Below are 19,702 nucleotides of genomic sequence, written 5' to 3' on the forward strand. Positions count from 1 at the left end.
ATCCCATTTACAATTGTACCAAAAATAATAAGATACCTAGGAATAAACCTAACCAAAGAGATGAAAGATCTGTACTCTGAAAACGATAAAACCTGATGAAAGAAATTGAAGACAACACAAAGAAATGGAAAGATGTCACATGCTCATGGATTAGACAAACAAATATTGGGGGCACCTGGGCGGCTCAGTGGGGCGCATCAGGCTCTGCGCTGATGGCATAAAGCCTGTGTGAGATATTCTCTCTCTCTCTCTCTCTCTCTCTCTCTCTCTCTCTCTCTCTCTCTCTCTCTTTCTCTCTCTTTCTCTCTCTTTCTCTTTCTGTGTCCCTCCCCTGCTTGGCTCTATCTCTCTCAAAATAAAAATAAACTTATTAAAAAAAAAACAAGAACAAATATTGTTAAAATGTCTATATTACCCAAAGCAATCTACACAATTAATGCAATCTGTATCAAAATACCAGTAGAATTAGAACAGACATTCCTAAAATTTGTATGGAACCAAAAAAGACCCCAAATAGCCAAAGCAATCTTGGAAAGCAAAACTGAAAGTATCATGACCCCAGACTTCAAGTTATATTACATAGCTATAGTAATCAAAACAGTATGGTACTGGCACAAAAATAAACGCATAGATCAATGGAACAGAATAGAAAGCCTAGAAATAAATCTACAATTTTATGGTCAATTAATCTTCAACAAAGGAGGCAAGCATATGCAATGGGAAAAGGACAGTCTTCAACAAATGCTGTTGGGAAGACTAGACAGCTACATACAATACAATGAAACTGGACCACTTTCTTACACCAGACACAAAAATAAACTCAAAATGGACTGAGGACCTAAATGTGAGACCCGAAATCATAAAAATCCTAGAAGAGAACACAAGCATTAATTACTCTGACATTGGCCATAGCAACATTTTTCTAGGTATGTTTCCTGAGACAAAGGAAACAAAAGTAAAAATAAATTATTTGGGACTACACCAAAATAGCGAGCTTCTGAACAGCAAAAGAAACAATCAACAAAACAAAAGGACAATCTACTGAATGGGAGAAGACGTTTGCAAATGACATATCTGATAAGGGGTTCGTATCCAAAATATATAAAGAACTGATACAACTCAACACCTAAAAAACAAATAATCCAATTTAAAAATGGGCAGAAGACATAATTCTCCAAAGAAGATATACAGATGGCTAATAGACACGTGAAAAGATGCTTAGCATCACTCATCATCAGAAAAATGCAAATCAAAACCATAATGAGATACCATCTCACACTGGTCAGAAGAGCTAAAATAAAAATTACAGAGACACCTGGTTGGCTCAGTCGGTTGAGCGCATGACTCTTCTGCTCAGGTCTGGATCTCACGGTTTGTGAGTTTGAGCTCCACATTGGGCTCCACACTGACAGTGCAGAGCCTGTTTAGGATTCTCTCTCTGCCTTTCTCTCTCTCTCTCTCTCTCTCTCTCTCTCTCTCTCTCTCTCTCTCTCTCTCTTTCTCTCTCTCTCTCTCAATGTAAATAAATAAACTTAAAAAAAAACTAAAGGGGCGCCTGGGTGGCTCAGTCGGTTGAACGTCTGGCTTTGGCTCAGGTCATGATCTCACCGTTCGTGAGTTCGAGCCCCGCATCGGGCTCTGTGCTGCTTCAGATTGTGTGTCCCTCTCTCTCTGCCCCACCCCTGCTTGTGTTCTCTCTCTGTCTTTCAAAAATGAATAAACATAAAAAAAAAAACAACTAAAAAACCAAAAATAAAAAACCAAGTGTTAGTGAGGATATGGAGAAATAGAAACACTCATGCACTGTTTGTGGGAATGCAAATTGTACAGCCACTGTGGAAGACAGTATAGAGGTTCCTCAAATAATTAAAAATAGAACTACCTTATGATCCAGCAATTGCACTACCAGCTATTTACCCAAAGAATACAAAAACACTAATTCAGAGTGATACATGCACCCCTATGTTTATTGTAGCATTATTTACAATAGCTAAATTATGGAAACAGCCTAAGTGTCCATTGATAGATGAATGGCTAAAGAAGATATGGTGTGTGTGTGTGTGTGTGTGTGTGTGTATTATATATAATAATATATATGTATAATATACACACACACTTATCTTGATGAGCACTGAGTAATATAGGGAATTGTCCATTGATATATGATTGGCTAAAGAAGATATGGTGTGTGTGTGTGTATATGTAATATATATATATAATATATATATTATATATATAATACACACACATGCACTTATCTTGATGAGCACTGAGTAATATAGGGAATTGTTTAAACAGTATATTGTACACCTGAAATGAATATAATACTGTATGTTAACTACACTGGAATTAAAAAAAAAAGTGTTTTGGCAACTCCAAAATATGAATATTTATAAAATAATATAAATCCTTTATTGTAGTATAACACGAAACTAATTGCCAATAAACCTGTTAAATTAATTGTGTGTTCCTGAAAGATGAAACTGATGATTGTTTGGTAATGATAAAACTATTGAGTCTAGGCAGTAAATTAACCATAAAATAGATTATTTAGATTATTTGGACTGAGAAGAATGAGCAGCTCACTGAAAGAAAGTAAAAAGATCCATGATATTTTTTCCATGAGAATGATGTTATAATATTGTTTGTCTTACGTTAGTCTCGTAGTAAATACTCTGGAGCAGTTTTGAACTTTTTGGATACTTACACATACTTTTTGGGAATTTTGTTTTGCATTTTAGTTTTTTCCAAGATTAATGACAGAACTAATGGAACTACAAGAATTTTATGACCCAGATACAGTGGAACTTATGACCTGGATAAAGTAAGAATTGAACTGCTTAACACTTTTGTTAAACAATTGTTGCATGCTATCTCATCAATTCAGGGGAAATAATAAATTAATCCTTTTCCAAATTGTTCTCATAAAACTTGGAATTTTGCCCCATGCTTTTAGGGATATTTAGTTTTTGATTGACTTATAATTCTGATTTTCTAATTGAACTTCTCTCCATTGGAAATACAGCATTAGGTCACCTGGGTAGCTTAGATGGTTAAGCATTTGACTCTTGATTTCAGCTCCGGTCATGGTCTCATGGTTTGTGGGTTCGAGCCCTGCTATTGGGCTCTGCGCTTACAGTTTGGAGCCTGCTTGGGATTCTCTGGCTCCCTCTCTCTTTCTGCCCCTCCCCTGTTCATGTGTGCACGTTCGCTCTCCGTCTCAAAAATAAACTTAAAAAAAAAGAAAGTAGCATTCAGGGGCACCTGGCTAGCTCAGTCAGAGCATGTGACTCAGGGCGCGTGGGTGGCTCAGTCAGTTAAGTGTCTGACTCTTGATTTCAGCTCAGTTCATGATCTCACAGTCATGAGATTGAGCCCAGTGTTGGGTTCTGCACTGACAGCACAGAGCCTGCTTGGGATTCTCTCTCTGCTGCTCCCCTGCTCACAAGCGTGCGCACTCTCTCTCTCAAAAATAAATAAATAAACTTTAAAAAAAAGAGCATGTGATTCTTGATCTCTGGATTGTGAGTTCAAGCCCCTTACTTAAAGAAATAAAAAGCTAATATATATAGCATTGATAAGTTTGAGATTTGAGACTCTTTCTATGCTACACCTAGAAATGTAGAATATAAAGAAACAAATATTCCTTTATTTAGATAGTCAAGAGGTTGTTTCTTTTACCCTGGGTTGGATAAGTGGTGGACTGCTAGTCTTGTTAACGAAGTTTACCAAAATTTAAGATTTTAATTTTAATAGCCATACATATTTTATTTTATATATTTTTAAATTTTTTAATCTTTATTTATTTTTGAGAGAGAGAGAGACAGAATGTGAGCAGGGAAGGAACAGAGAGAGAGGGAGACACAGAATCCAAAGCAGGTTCCAGGCTCCAAGCTGCCAGCTCAGAGCCCAACCCGGGGCTCAAATCTACGGACCGTGAGATCATGAATCTGAACCGAAGCCGGCCACTCAACTGACTGAGCCATCCAGGCGCCCCTAATAGCCATGCGTATGTTAAAACCCACACAGGACAGAAGATATGGTCTTTGGCCTATGGATACAGGGAATTGCAATTGAGACCCTGTTTTCCCTCTCTCAACACACACATATGACTAAGGGACACTCAGAGGACTACACTATCAGTGATAGAATAGACCCACAAAATAGCCATCCAGTAGTAGGGAAAGCATATCTTCCTTGGCCTCAGCTATTAGTCAAACAAAAGTCTCTCCTCTGAATTTGCGGCAGTGGATCTGAATTCACACAGGTTTGCAGTTTGAAATTATACTTGTCTAATCCAAGAAACCCCCAGTCAAAAAATTATCATAAAAAGTGGTCCTGTGTGGTTTAGAGTGTGTGATATATTCTCAACCCAGGCTACACAGGTTTCCACAAATAGGACTTCATGAAGATGAGCTCTAAAATTAAAAAACACATGACAAAACAGTCTAACACACTGAGATCAGCTGTTGTTTGTGATAAACAGCAGAATTAGATCTCTAACAATTTTTCTTTTTCTTTCTTTTTTTTTTTTTAGTTTATTTACTTACTTACTGAAGTAAACTCTATACCCAATATGACCCTGACATCAAGAGTCACATGCTCTTCTGACTATGCCAGCCATGTGCTCCAGAGCTCTAGAAATTTCTGATAATAAAATTTATGTGAGTTGGTTTCTGCTGCATAATAGACTACCACAAAAGTTAGTGGCTGCAAATAATAAACATTTCTTATTTTTCACTATTTTGGCAGTCAGTGAGTGGGGGGTGGGGAAGAGTCTTCTGGTCTGGGCTAGCTGCTCTGGGACTGAGTGGTCAGGCATGGCCTCTCTCACATGTCTAAAGGTTGGGTAGGTATCACCTGGGGGAATGGAATTGACTTGGCCACAGGCCTCTCATTATCCAGCTCAGGTAGCCTGGGCTCATTTAGAAGATAGTGGTTATAGAGTTCTTAAGAGTAGCAAGAGAGGAAAAATCTCAATGTCAAACATTTTAAAAGTTTCTGCTCACATTATGTTTCTGTTCTGTTGGCCAAAGCGAGTCACATGACCAGGACCACTGTTTGCTCTGAGAGCATAGGTATGAGGTAAGAATCATTGCAGCCATTTTACAACTAGTCTACCCTGTGGGTAGACACTATGAAATAACTACACTGAAAAATGTTTAAGACATAGAAGGAGAAAATAAAACATGAAAAAATGAAACACTATCAAAAAACAGGAAAATATGGGGGGGGAGACAAAAATGTTTTTATAAATGAGGAATAGGTTTATAGAAATGAAAATTGGTGTTATTACAAGGTTTTGTTACTGTAAATACACATTTCATATGTATAAAAATTGTTTTCTTTAGATCACCTTTATTGCCTATTAATATTTTTTGTGAATTGTGATTACCATTGTAGGACACTGACTATATAGCTTTGCATTGTCATTAACAAAAGATGAAGTTAAATCTGGGTGTGTGATTTATCACATTATTTTTAAGCATAGGGGCTTGAACATTGGACATTGTACATCAGGCAGTTCTATATATTACTGTGGTATAATCATCCTGTTTCATGTTTGTTTCCCCATTACTGGGTGCTCCCTGAAGACAGTGGCTGTGTGCCATCTTTTATTTCCAGAGCTTGGCATTGACTCTGGCGTGTAGTAAGTGGATGCTGAATGTTGAATTGGTTGGATTGGTTAGTGAAGACATTGGAGCAACCCTTTGGGATCTGCTTTTAGGTTTCCTAGTCTTGTAAGTGGCATCTTTCTGGGGCTTTGGATCATCGTTCAAAGTGGAGAAGTCCTACATGTGTTATCTGCAGACAGGTACATGGTAAACGTAGGGAAGAAGCAGGAGATGGATGGATTGGGAAAGATTTGGGTTGTGGTGGTTAATATTTTCAGAAGGATAAATTTGAGAATTCACACTGTCACCATTGAATTGATTACACTATATAAAGTAGTAAATTCCTGTCATCATATATACCCTGCATTATTTTTTAGTAGTAGTATTACCACCTGGCCTATATCCTTCCCATCTCTCTCAAAAGCCAGGAACCTTGGGGTGCCTGGGTGGCTCAGTCGGTTAAGTGTCTGACTTTGGCTCAGGTCATGATCTCATAGCTCATGCGTTTGAGCCCCGCATCAGGTTTTGTGCTGACAACTCAGAGCTTGGAACCTGCTTCAGATTCTGTGTCTCCCTCTCTCTGCCCCTCCCCGGCTCATTATCTATCCCTCTCTCAAAAATAAGTAAACATTAAAAAAAATGTTTTTTTAATTAAAAAAAAAGAAATGCCAGGGACCTTGTCTCCACCCCACCTTTAAATTTTTTTTCTGTGTTAGGGCACCTGGGTGGCTCACTCATTTAAGCATCCCGACTCTTCATTTTGGCTCAGGTCATGATCTCATGGTTCATGGGATTGAGCCCCATGTCAGGCTCTGCACAGACAGCATGGAGTCTGCTTGGGATTCTCTCTCTTCCTGTCTCTCTGCCTCACCCCCACTTGCTCTCAAGTTCTTTCTCACTCTCTCAAAATAAATTTAAAAATGAAAATAAAACTTAAAATTTTTTTTCCATTTTTCAGCATTCAAAATAGTTCCTGGCACGTAGTAGGTGCTTATTTTTTTTGAATTCATAAATGAAACAAATGCTGATATAGAAATTCAAGTATACAATACATGATTGAGTTGCCTGCTGTTTCATAGTTGATATAAATCATTGATCTAAATAGTACACTTACCTTCTCAGTGTGTAAATCTTTATGTTTCTTTACAGAAGGCAAGCTCCAGTTGCAGCTGTGTTTGCAGGGAGTCCACAGTTAATGGGTGCGATTAAATTATGCACGGGATGGATGGTGACCAGCTTACCTCTTTACAATGATGATGATCTTCTCAAGAGAAATGAAAATGTAAGGCATTTTAGATTACACATTTAAATCTTTTAAACATCCCTCTTCTATTTTAGTATAGCTCTGTAATGATGCATGTGTTCCTGGTTAGCTAGGAAAATCCAAACAATTTTAGAAAGAGTTGATTATTAGCATTAGTCTTTGAAAAGCTGTGTAATATATTTAACCAAGAGTAGAGCCAAAATTAAAATACTAAGTTCTTTATTTTATGAATGGTATTGATAAGTTTCTAGGAGAAACATTTAATTTTCCACAAAGTTTCAAGGGAATTCATCTGTAATATTTCACAAAGAGAAACATTCTTTGGAAAATATGATTGTTCTGAATCAAATTACCGAAGGCAGGCAGACTGTCAGTTAATGTCTTGATACACTTTGTATTTCCAAGCTAAAGTTCTGTCTCACTGTGGTTTATTTTTCAGTATGGGCTGTTATTAATAACTTAGTATAACATTACAATATCTAATAATACAATAGAATGTATTATTTTGACTGGTCCAGATGTAAATGTTAACTTCATATCTGGAAGCAGTGACCAACTGAACCTAAATTCCAAATATTCTGTTTTTCAGTTTGAGAGAATTTTATGTAGTTTTTAAGTATGCTGTAAGCTAAGGAGGTAATATAGCAATATAGAATTTAAACTGTAAGAAGACGACTCTGGAATTAGAATACCTGGATTCAAATGCTACTCTTGCCATGTGCTAGCTCTGTGACCTTGAACAAGTTTGTTTTCCTTTTTTTTTAAGATTATTTTTTAAGTTTTTATTTAAATTCCAGTTAGTTAACATACGGTGTAATGTTAGTTTTAAGTGTACAATGTAGTGATTCAACACTTCTGATCTCTACACCTATCTTGGGGCTCAAACTTAAAACCCTGAGATCAAGAGTCATATGCTTTACCAACTGAGCCAGCCAGGAACCACCGCCCCCCCTTTTTTTTGTATTTCCACAATTCCTGTTTTATTTAAAAAAAATTTTTTTTTAATGTTTATTCATTTCTGAGAACAGAGAGATACAGAGCATGAGTGGGGGAGGGGCAGAGAAAGAAGGAGACACAGAATCTGAAGCAGGCTCCAGGCTCTGAACTGTCAGCGCAGTCCCCCATGCAGGGCTCTAACTCACAAACCATGAGATCATGACCTAAGCTGATGTCGGATGTTGAACCGACTGAATCACCCAGGCGCCCCACACAATGCCTTTTTAAAAAAATTGAGGTATAGGTGTGCCTGAGTGGTTGAGTCAGTTAAGTGTCTGACTCAGCTCAGGCCATGATTTCACAGTTTGTAAGTTCAGGCCCCACATTGGACTCTCTGCTGTCAACACAAAGCTACTTCAGATCCCCTGTGCCCCTCTCTCTATGCCCCTCCCCTGCTCTCTCACTCTCTCTCAAAATAAAAAAACCTTAAAAAATATGGTTAAAAAATTTTTACAATAAATAAATAATTGAGGTGTAATTGACATATAACATTATATTAATTTCATGTGTACGATGTAATGATTTGATATTTGTATATATTACAAAATGATTACCACATTAAGTCCAGTTAACATCCATCAACATACATAGCTATAAAAAATTTTTTCTCATGATAAGAACTTTTAAGATCTACTTTCTTAGCACCTTTTAAATGTGCAGTACGGTGTTACTAACTATGTCACTATGCTCTACATTAGGTCTCTATGACATACATTTTATAACTGGAAGTTTGTAGCTTTTGACTCCCTTCACCCATTTTACCCACCTCCCACCCCCACCTCTGGCAACCACCAGTCTGTTCTCTGTATCTGTGAGTTTGGTTGGTTTTGGTTTTGCTTTCAGATTCCACATATAAGTGAGATCCTACAGTATTTGCCCTTCTGTGTGACTTACTTCACTTAGTATAATATCCTCAAGGTCCATCCGTGTGTGTGTGTGTGTGTGTGTGTGTGTGTGTGTGTGTTTAAGCTTTATTCATTTAAGTACTAATCTCTACACCCAGTCTGGGGCCCGAATTCATACCCCCAAGATCAAGAGACACATGTTCTTCTGACTGAGCCAGCGAGGCATCCCAAGGTCATCCATATTGTTGCAAATGGCAAGATTTCATCCTTTCTTATGGCTGAATAATTTCCTATTTATAAATACACACACACGCATATACTACATTTTATCTATTCATCCACTGATGGACATTCAGGTTGTTTCCATATGTTGGCTTTTATAAATAATGCTGCAGTAAACATGGATGTGCATATATCTCTTTGAATTAGTGTTTCCATTTCCTTTGGATAAATACCCAGAAGTGGAATTTTTGGATGATATGGTAGTTTCATTTTTAAGTTCTTGATGAACGCTTCATACTGTTTTCCATAGTGGCTGTATCACTTTACCTTCCCATCCCCAGTACAAGGGTTCCCTTTTCTCCACATTCTCGCCAGCATTTCTCATTTCTTGCCTTTTTGATAGTACCCATTCTAACAGCTGTGAGGTAATATCTCTTTACGGTTTTGATTTGCATCTCTGTGATGGTGAATGATGTTGAGCACCTTTCATGTACCTGTTTGCCATCTGTATGTCTATTTTGGAACAATGTCTATGTAGATAATTTGCCCACTTTTTAATCAGATTTTTTTTCTCTTATTGAGCTGTATGAGCTCTTTATATAATTTGGGTGTTAACCTCTTATCAGATATGTGTTTTGCAAATATTTTCTCCCATTCAGTAGGTTGCCTCTTCATTTTGTTGATGGTTTTCTTTGCTGTGCAGAAGTTTTTTAGTTTGATGTAATCCCAATTGTTTATTTTTGCTTTTGTTGCCTCCACTTTTGCTGTCAAATCCAAAAAAATAATCGCCAAGACCATTATCAAAGAGCTTATCACCTGTGTTTCCTTCTAGAAGTTTTATGGTTTCAGGTCTTACATTCAAGTCTTTAATCCATTTGAGTTAAGTTTTGTGTGTGCTGTACGATAGTAGTGCAGTTTCATTCTTTTGCGTGTGGCTGTGCAGTTTTCTGACATCATTTATTGAAGAGATTGTCCTTTTCCCATTGTATTGTTTTGACTCCTCTGTTGTAAATTAATTGACTGTGTATGTGTGGGTTTATTTCTGGGCTGTTTCCTTCCACTGATCTATGTATCTGTTTTTGTTTTTAAAGTTTATTTATTTATTTTGAGAGAGGGTGGGGGAGGGGTAGAGGGAGAGAGAACCCTAAGCAGCCTCCGCACTGTCAGCACAGTCAATTTCATGAATTGTGAGATCATGACCTGAGCTGAGATCAAGAGTTGGACACTTAACCGACTCAGCCACCCAGGTGCCCCATATGTCTGTTTTTATCCTGATACCATACTGTTTGGATTACTATAGCTTTGTCATATAGTTTGTAGTTAGGAAGCATGATTCTTCCAGCTTTGTTTTTTCTCAAGATTGCTCTGACTATTCAGGGTCTTTTGTGGTTCTATACAGATTTTAGGATTGTTTGTTCTATTTCTATGAAAAATGCCATTGGAATTTTGATAGGAATTGCACTGAATCTGTAGGTGGCTTTAAGTGGTATGGACGTTTTAACATTCTTCCAGTTCATGAGCACAGAATATCTTTCCTTTTATTTGTGTTTTCTTTAATTTCTTCAATTTTGAGCAAATTTCTGAATCTGGTTATTATAATAAGTTCTTACCTTCTGGTTGTGAGTCGGGATGCTTAAATGAGTGAGCCACCCAGGTGCCCTAATACAGAAAAAAAATTTTAAAGGTGGGGTGGAGACAAGGTCCCTGGCATTTCTTTTTTTTTAATTAAAAAAAATTTTTTTTAATGTTTACTTATTTTTGAGAGAGGGATAGATAATGAGCCGGGGAGGGGCAGAGAGAGGGAGACACAGAATCTGAAGCAGGTTCCAAGCTCTGAGCTGTCAGTACAAAACCTGATGTGGGGCTCGAACCCACTAGCTGTGAGATCATGACCTGAGCCAAAGTCAGATGCTTAACTTACTGAGCCACCCAGCCTCCCCTAGAAGTATTTTTTTTTTAATGCCCCATGAGTGTGTTACAGCTTCTTAAAATTTAAAGTAAGTAAAAAATGTATGTGAAAAACAATAAATAGATACAGGCTGGATAGAAATATTTCCATTGAAACCTATTTAGCAATTAAATGAGATAATGCACTATGCCTGAAACATAGTAAGACTTAAATATTAGTTATTATGTTCTGATTTACTATTAAATTGTATATGCACACACATAGAAACATAGAAAGTACAAAGAGGAGCGCAAAAGCAGGAATAATTGGGGCACCTGTCTGGCTCAGTCTGTAGAACATGTGACTCTTGACCTCAGGGTCGTGAGGTCAAGCTCCACATTAGGCATGGAGCCTTCTTTAAAAAAAAAAAAAAAAGGCAGGAACAATCCATTCTGCCTCTACAAATCCAAGTCTTCATAAAAGACATTGGCTTGATCTGGGCTTTGAAGGACTAGTAGAAACATGGTTGGAAAAAGAATGCATTGATTCCAGGATGAAAAATGACATGAGCCATGAAATTTGTATAGCCATGAAACTAAAAAAATAAACTAGGGCCAAATTCTAAAGGACCTGGAATGTCGTGCTGAAGGATTTAGACTTACCCTTGAGGCATTTGGGAGTTATCAGAGACCTTTAATAAGCCTGGGAATGGAATGCTTAGATCTATTTTAGAGAGTTAATTATGGTCACAGCAGAAAGAACAGATTGAAGCAGGGGAGAGTTCAGAGATGAGGAGATCTATCTGGGTGTGATTTACCTGAGAGACAACAGCTGCCTTTGTCTAGTATTTGCTGCATTTTGAAAAGGTACAGTCGCCTAGAATGTAGATGTATATAGCATATTCCTGAACTTTTTTTTTTTTTTTTCGTTTTTTTGTTGTGTTATGATTGGTCTTTTCCTAATACAGAATTTCAGAATCACTTATAATTAGGTCAGACTTTTAATTAGGTTCTAGTTAAATTTAAACACTTTAGAGTTTTATGTTTTATGTGACTTAACTATGAGAATAGGAACCATGTTTCTTTTCAAAACTTTGTCTTTCTCTTTGCTGTCTAGTGCACAGCAAGTACTGACTGAATAAATTTGTTGTTAAACTGAAATTCAAATCAGACTCCATAAATGAGACCATATCATTTGAATTGCATTCTATCTATAATTCATGACCTGTGACTAATCTTTGTATAATTCCTAGGCCAGTAATTCTCAAACCTGAGACTATTATGCTCCTAAGGGACATTTGGCAATGTCTGGAGACATATTGATTGTCACAACTGTAGGAGGAATTCTTCAGGCATCTAGTGGGTAGGAACCAGGAATACTGCTGAACATCCAGCACTACACAGAACAGTCATCCTCTGTCCCAACAAAGAATTCTCTAGCCCAAAATGTCAATAGTACTTAGATCGAGAAACCCTGTGTTGTTGCCATTGCATAGAAGTGGTTTTCTTGTGTGTATGTTTAAAAAATGTTTATTTATTTATTTTGAGAGAGAGAGAGAGATTATGGGGGTGGGGAGGGGCAGAGAGAGGGAGAAAGAGAATCCCAAGCAGGCTCCATGCTGTCTGCACAGAACCCAATGTGGGGCTCTACCTCACAAACCAAGAGATCATGACCTAAGCTGAAATCAAGCAGACGCTTAACCAACTGAACCACCCAGGCGCCCCTAGAAGTATTTTTTTTTTTAATGCCCCATGAGTGTGTTACAGCTTCTTAAAATTTAAAAGTAAAAAATGTATGTGGAAAACAATAAATAGATATAGGCTGGATAGAAATATTCCCATTGAAACCTATTTAGCAAAGAGAAGCATTTATTAACATTCTGTGTACCACGGAATATCAGTAAGTACCTCTATCATATTGGTGGACATTGGACCTGAAGGTGCTGGAATGACAGCAATCATAACATGTAGGAGGTGGCTGCTGAGTATCAAATAGGTTGGGATCTTGTCCAATCTAGATATCAAATCTCAGTATTTCCAGGACAATAGCATGTGATACTTTTGGCCTAACATTTGTGATTCTGTTATTTTGTATTTTGTAACAAGAGCTAGTCCAATGTTAGCATCTCAGAAAAACTGAACAAGCTTATTATTTAATAGATCCAGAACTTATTATCTTATAAGTTCAGCAAAATTGTAATGGAAAATACCATGGAATCAAGACAGGAGTTTTAAGCATTCTTGTTTATTTAGTATTTTGTAACAGTGGTCAAACTATGTTTAACCTTACTAACTTTATTTCATGTATAAGTGAGTATAAAATACACTGTATGTGGTATAAGATTAAAGGAACTATTATAATTCAATAATAAAAAGACAAGTCAGTTAAGAAATGGGCAAAGCCCATTGCTAAGTGAAATAAGTCAGATAAAGACAAATACTCTGATTATCATTTACATATGGAATCTAAACAAGCCAAACTCATAGAGAGTAGAGTGGTGGTTACCAGAGGCTAGAGGGTAGGGGAAGGAGGAGTTGTTGGTCAAAGTGTACAAACTTCCAGTCATGAGATGAATAAGTTCTGGGGATCTGATGTTACAGTATGGTGATTATAGTTAATAATACTATATTACATACTTGAAAGTTGCTGAGAGAGTAAATCTTAAATGTTCTCACCAGAAAAAAGAAATGGTAATTATGTGACACAGTGGAGGTGGCAGCTAATGTTGTAATGGTAATCATTTTGCAATATTTAAGTGGGTCAAATCCACAGGTTATACACCTTCAACTTGCACAACATTGTATGTCACTTATATTTCAATAAAGCTGGGGGGAAATGGCCAAAGGACTTGAATGGACATTTCTCCAGAGAAGATATTCAGTGGCAAGTGAATGAATTATGAATATAAGCTTCCTAAGGGCAGGAATCAAGGCTTAGTGAATATCTTTATTTTCCATAGATAGTGCTTTATACCAAATAATAGTAGATGCTCAATGTGTAGTTTCAAATAATACATTTTAAATGTTTTGACATCACTGTTTTAATTATATTCTTCCAGATCTATCAAATCTATTCAAAGCGATCTGCTGAAGATATTTATAAAATACTGACATCCTACAAGGCTAATTACCTAATTGTAGAGGATGCTATCTGCAATGAGGTGGGAACCATGAGAGGCTGTAGGGTTAAAGATTTATTAGACATTGCAAATGGCCACGTAAGTAATCATTTGAAAAGTTAAATATTTTTGACAAAAATGACTTTTTAGTTTAGTTTAATCTTACTCTTTTTAAAGTTTATTTTTTTATTTTGAAAGAGAGAGCAAGCACGCCCAAGCGGGGGAGGGGCAGAGAGGAGAGACAAAATCCCAAGCAGGTTTCACGCCATCAGCGCAGAGCCCAATGCAGGGCTCAAACTCACAAACTGTGAGATCGTGACCTGACACTTTTTAATATGGTGTTTCATACCTTTTGACAGGTGGTTTGCGAAGAAGGTGACAAGTTGACCTATTCAAAATATGGGCGATTTTGTCATGAAGTCAAAATTAACTATTCTCCATATGTGAATTACTTCACTAGAGTATACTGGAACAGATCCTACTTTGTATATAAAATCAACACTGTGATATCCTTTCAGTCTTGAAAATAGCAGAGTCTTCATTTCAAAGACATATCACTTGAAGTAAAATGTGATTTTCTTCTACTTACATGGTGTCTTTTGGAAATCAGAGGATGGACATTTGAAATGTTGCTGCTGCTTTTCCCCTCCTGCTGTTAACTGGATCCAGAGTTCTGCGAGAATAGAACATCAAGCATTACTGTCCTTTGGTAAAATGTCAAATCTGCCACAATATTCCAGTCAGGTGTTTTCCTTATCATTACATGGTCTTTGAATACTTTATCTTTTCAATTATTATAAAATTGCCCTCATAAATCTTCATTCTGTCATAACATAGGTCTTGAATTTGAATATGTTCAAGGTCAGAGTATATTTCTCAGACATAACATTTAATAAATATACCATTTAATGTCATAATTATAGACTAGAAGGAAAGAACTCTTCTTACCCTTGAGGCAGTTTCTGAAGGTATTTCATGGTTTATAATAGAATTGAAATATTACAATAAAAATTAATTTAAATGTTAGCTGAAAATATGTGACATTTAAATTAAAATGTGTAAATTGTGTAAAGGAACATGATTTTGAAGGATATATATAAAGATATATCCAGATTTTCCATGATACTGCTCTCCTCACCTGCTGCTTATATAAATGTGCACTTTCTTAGTAATATAGAGGACACAATATTGCATTTTATTATTTTATGACTATTAAGTGGTTAGCTTTTTTCACTTATACCCATAAATTTAATACCAATTTAATCATGATAAAACAGTGTAACTCTTGTTACCTAAATATTTTTTGAAACATTTAAAAGAATGTTCAGGTTTTTAAAGGGGTACAATGGGGTATACAGTCTATTCACATATTTTCTACTGACGTATTAAATAAAAAATTAAGTTTTTATCAGAATGAGAATATTCTGATATTAATGACTAAAATGACAACACTAAAACGAACAATTTCCTGAGATGGGGCAGAGGCTATTAAACATACTTCTGCATGCAGATATGTTTACCATAAAACACAAATGCTGTTATTTATGAAACTATAGTACAGTCTTCAACATTAAGAACAAAATGACAATTCTAATAAAATTCACAACACAGTTTCACAGTCTAAATGCTACGTTCCTTTAGGTTAAATGTTTTTGTATTTTTAATCATTTATTAAAAGAAATTCTTAAATGATTCATTGGGGCATATAAAGAGATTCAGGATAGATGTATCATTTTAATAAGATGGGATGCATGTTTAGTTTTACCTTATGCATATGTTTAGTGAATAGATTTTTAAAATTTTCACTTGTTAGAGTGTTGTAAAAATTGCAGTTTCAATACTCTGAATTACTACTTTAGAAGGGAGCATCTTTTCATTATCCTTATTTTCGGGTATATATATGTGGGGCTTTTTTTTTTTTTTTTTTTTTTAAGTGCAAAAGCACATGCACTCTTAGACTAGCTTGAGGATGCTTTGCTTTTTTAGAGCTTCAGAATTAATTGTTTGATGGCAGTGTCATATATCTGGTGTACTAGTTTTATTTGGTTCTCATTTCATGCTTTTATATAATTTTTGACAATTAACATATTTCAAGGCAGGGCATTTCAGGTTCTCTGCACGTCTTAATAGTGAGTCATTAGTACTGAACTTCAAGCCTTATGAAAATATTACTCTGGTTACCTAAGTACATAGCAAAGGGTCACCTGGTAGTCCTTGTGATTAGAGCATGTAAAACAATGTAACTTCAGGGTTAGCTTGCATATGTTGAAAGGGAAATAGAATAACCTATGTAGCGTGAAATATTTAATTGAATTTGTATTGATTTATATTATCAAATATGCTGAATTCATTTTGATGTGTGTTTTTTTACTTTGTTTTGGCTTTTGACATAAACATATTAGTGAGTTGCTTTTGCTTCTGCCAAAGCAAATTTATTTATTTCTTAAATAAAATTGATTTGGAGAAGCTTTTAATTTAATTTTTTAAATGATAAGTTGTTCATTCAGCATCAGTTGAAAAGGAAAATGTGAGCTTTATTATAGAAGTAATAATATTGGATACAAGAGATTAGCTTCTATTTTAATTATAGTTAAAACTAGTAGTAGGAAACTTTGAGGAACATTTTATTAATTTCCTTGCTTATTTGTAGGGTAAAAACTGATCAAAAGTTCTGTAAGTAATTCCATTTGGGTAACTTACAGTTGTTAGATTTTCATAGGTTATAAAAACCTATGAAAGGAGCAAAGTTTACAGTTTTAGGATGAAAGGAATTTCTCAAAGAAATACAAAACATACTTTGCCCTTGATGTTGCAAAACCATGGAAATAAGTGCCTTAACTTCTTTATTTCTCTTTACTTTTTATTTTCAAAAAATATTATCTACTTTTTTCTATAATTTCGTATCTGTTTCCTCATCATTAAGCACAGAGAAAAATTCCTCACTAGGCTATTTTTAGTATTGACTTTAATTCGTTAATAAGCAAATCTTTGGTAAGGGTAGCGATGGGATTTTTAGCCTGCTAAATTAATTTATTTAGCTTCCCAAATGCCAAACAGTCTAACAAATAAAACTTAATTGATATGGTTTATGATACTGACTCTGTGCTGGTTTATATTTTTTCCCACTTTGGCATCTTGGTGCTTTTTGTTAGACTGGTGGGGTTTTACAGCCTAGGAAGTATGCATTATACTTTAGAACTGACTGTTTTCTTCATTACTTTTTGTGTATATGGACAGCATATTTTTTCAGAACATTAACCCAAACTGCGCAGAGCCTCAATGTTGTGGCACTCTTCCATACACTCCAGATTGGTTTAAGGAAAAGCAGAAATGGAGGTCAAAGTGTGTTCCAAGTTGGGGCTGGAAAATAGGCTTTAAAAAAATAGGTTCTTAATTTCTTGAAGGGCACAGTGATAGCCATCTTACTAAAACTGTTTTGTTTTTGAGAAATCAACTGTTTTTTCACCCTGTTTTTGAACTGTTAAAACATTTTATTGCCTTTAGTGGATAGATAAAAAGTAGTGCCTCTCTTTATAAAATTGGTGGGGTTTCTAAAAGTTGTATGTAGGTCAATCTTTTTGGTAGATTTATTTTAAATGCATGAATATTTAAACATCACGTGTTATGAATTATTCTGTATATTTAAGAACTTTTTGTAAAGCAAATAACTACTTCCTGTACATCTCAATATATTCTCACTTCAATTGTCCACTTTTTAAATATATAGTCTCTATTGTTGCCATTTGCTAATAGTTTTAGATCCCAATATGTATTAAAATTACAACTTTGAAAAGTTGCGAGTAAAGTTAAACAATTCTTATTGAAATAATGGCTCGTTATTAGCTTTTTGAATGTTTAGAGTTAACACTTTAAGTAAAATTAGATGTGAAAATTGCAAAGAATATATTTAACTCAACTATTTTCCATCTATTAGGGTTTCTAAAATTATACTTGTTTTCTGTTGAAAAAAGGGGCAATGAAGAATCAGATTTGCTGAATTTAGCATAAAGTCACCTTTGAATCACTTGTTTATGTCTCTTAGAATTTGCAAAATTTTAATCTTGGCTTCTGTAATCCTATGTGCAGTTCTGTAAGAGATACACTAAACTTCTGACCACTGTATTTAGTGGAATAATGGTATCAGATAGAAACATGCATTCCAAACTTATCCAAACTTGAAATATCTCATAAACAACTTTTTAATATTTTAAGTGAATAGCTTTGTACAGCTATTTAGCAAAGATGAATACAGCTGCTTTTATGTATGTTGACTTCTGAGTCATAGTACCTATAACAATGTATACCAGATTAAATGTGTTCCTCTTGTAACTGTTACATCTTTCCAAAAGAATAAAAGTTAATTTCAATAAATAGAAATCCTTTAAAAGAGTTGGGTTATAAACTAGTTTACTTCAGATTTTGTAACATTAAATATACTTTTATCAAGAACGAAATTATTTATTTCATGCTTAATTACACTCCTTGTTTTGTTTCTATAATAAAACTCTTTTTAGAATTTTAAGTTGTCTCTTATTTCTATCTTTTTTGTTGTAGCTTTATTGGGATATAATTTATGTACCACACAGTTCACCCATTTAAAGTGTATAATTGATCAGTTTTTAGTATTGAATTGTGCACTTATCGCCACAGGTTTAGAATATTTTTATTACCTCAGAAAGAAACCCCAAACCTTTTGGCTATCACCCCTAACCACTCTATTCTTAGGCAATCCTTAGTAATATACTTTCTGTCTCTATATTTGTACATTCTGGACATTTCACATAGATGGATGGATATACCACATTTTGTTCATACGTTCATCGGTTGTTGGACATTTGGGTTTCCACTTTTTGGCTATTATGAACAATACTGTGAACACTCGTGTAAAAATTTGGGGGTGGATATATGTTTTCATTTTTCTTGAGAATATGTCTAGGAGAATTTCTGGGTTCTATTAGAACTATAGTGAGGAACTGTCAGAGTGATTTTCAAAATGGCGGTACCAGTTTAACCATCCCTCCAATAATGTGTGAGGTTTCCAATTTCTTCCTATCCTTTTCAGCACTTGCGTATTACCTTGCTTCTTGATTGTAGCCATCCTACTTGATGTGAAGTGGTATATTATTGTGGTTTTAACCCACATTTCCATCATGGCTAATGAAGTTGAGCATATTTTCATGTGCTTACTGGCTATATGTATATTTTCTTTGGAGTAATGTTCATTCAGATTCTTTGCCCATTTTTAAATTGGGTTGTCTTTATTATTGAATTGTAAAGGTCTTTATATATTCTAGATATAAATTCCTCATAAGATAGATGATTTGGAAATATTACCTTACATTCAGTGGGTTTGCCTCACTTCCTTGATAGTGTCCTTTGAAGCACAAATGCTTTTAATTTTGATTGCATTGTTAATCACATTTGATACTGATAAAGCATTTTTACTATGATGTGTTTGAAGTAGCTCTTGCATGTATCCTACTTGGAGTTTGTTGAGCTTCTTGGTTGTATACATTAAGAATTTCCTTGGGGCGCCTGGGTGGCTCAGTCGGTTGAGCGTCCGACTTCGGCTCAGGTCATGATCTCACAGTCCGTGGGTTCGAGCCCCGCGTCGGGCTCTGTGCTGACCGCTCAGAGCCTGGAGCCTGTTTCAGATTCTGTGTCTCCCTCTCTCTCTGCCCCTCCCCCACTTGCACTCTGTCTCTCTCTGTCTCAAAAATAAATAAACATTTTTAAAAAATTAAAAAAAAAAGA

General features: G+C 35.5%; 1 protein-coding gene across 8 annotated transcripts in view; it reads left to right on the forward strand.

Annotated features, from left to right (window-relative positions):
* Positions 1–16,810, forward strand: part of DPY19L4 (dpy-19 like 4) — a 73,408-nt gene extending 56,598 nt beyond the window's left edge. For 7 of the 8 annotated variants that reach the window (XM_042973016.1, XM_042973010.1, XM_042973012.1 and 4 more), the window contains 4 exons: positions 2,742–2,824; positions 6,765–6,897; positions 13,889–14,047; positions 14,308–16,810. In XM_042973016.1, coding sequence (XP_042828950.1) covers positions 2,742–2,824; positions 6,765–6,897; positions 13,889–14,047; positions 14,308–14,472 — 540 coding nt within the window. In that variant the 3' untranslated portion in view covers positions 14,473–16,810. Of the gene's footprint in view, positions 1–2,741; positions 2,825–5,036; positions 5,086–6,764; positions 6,898–13,888; positions 14,048–14,307 lie in introns of those variants that run through there. The other variant, XM_042973017.1, reaches the window with a different exon arrangement.
* Positions 16,811–19,702: the final 2,892 nt, after the last annotated feature.

The sequence above is a fragment of the Panthera tigris genome, chromosome F2, assembly GCF_018350195.1.
Source record: "Panthera tigris isolate Pti1 chromosome F2, P.tigris_Pti1_mat1.1, whole genome shotgun sequence".
Classification (NCBI taxonomy): Eukaryota; Metazoa; Chordata; class Mammalia; order Carnivora; family Felidae; genus Panthera; species Panthera tigris.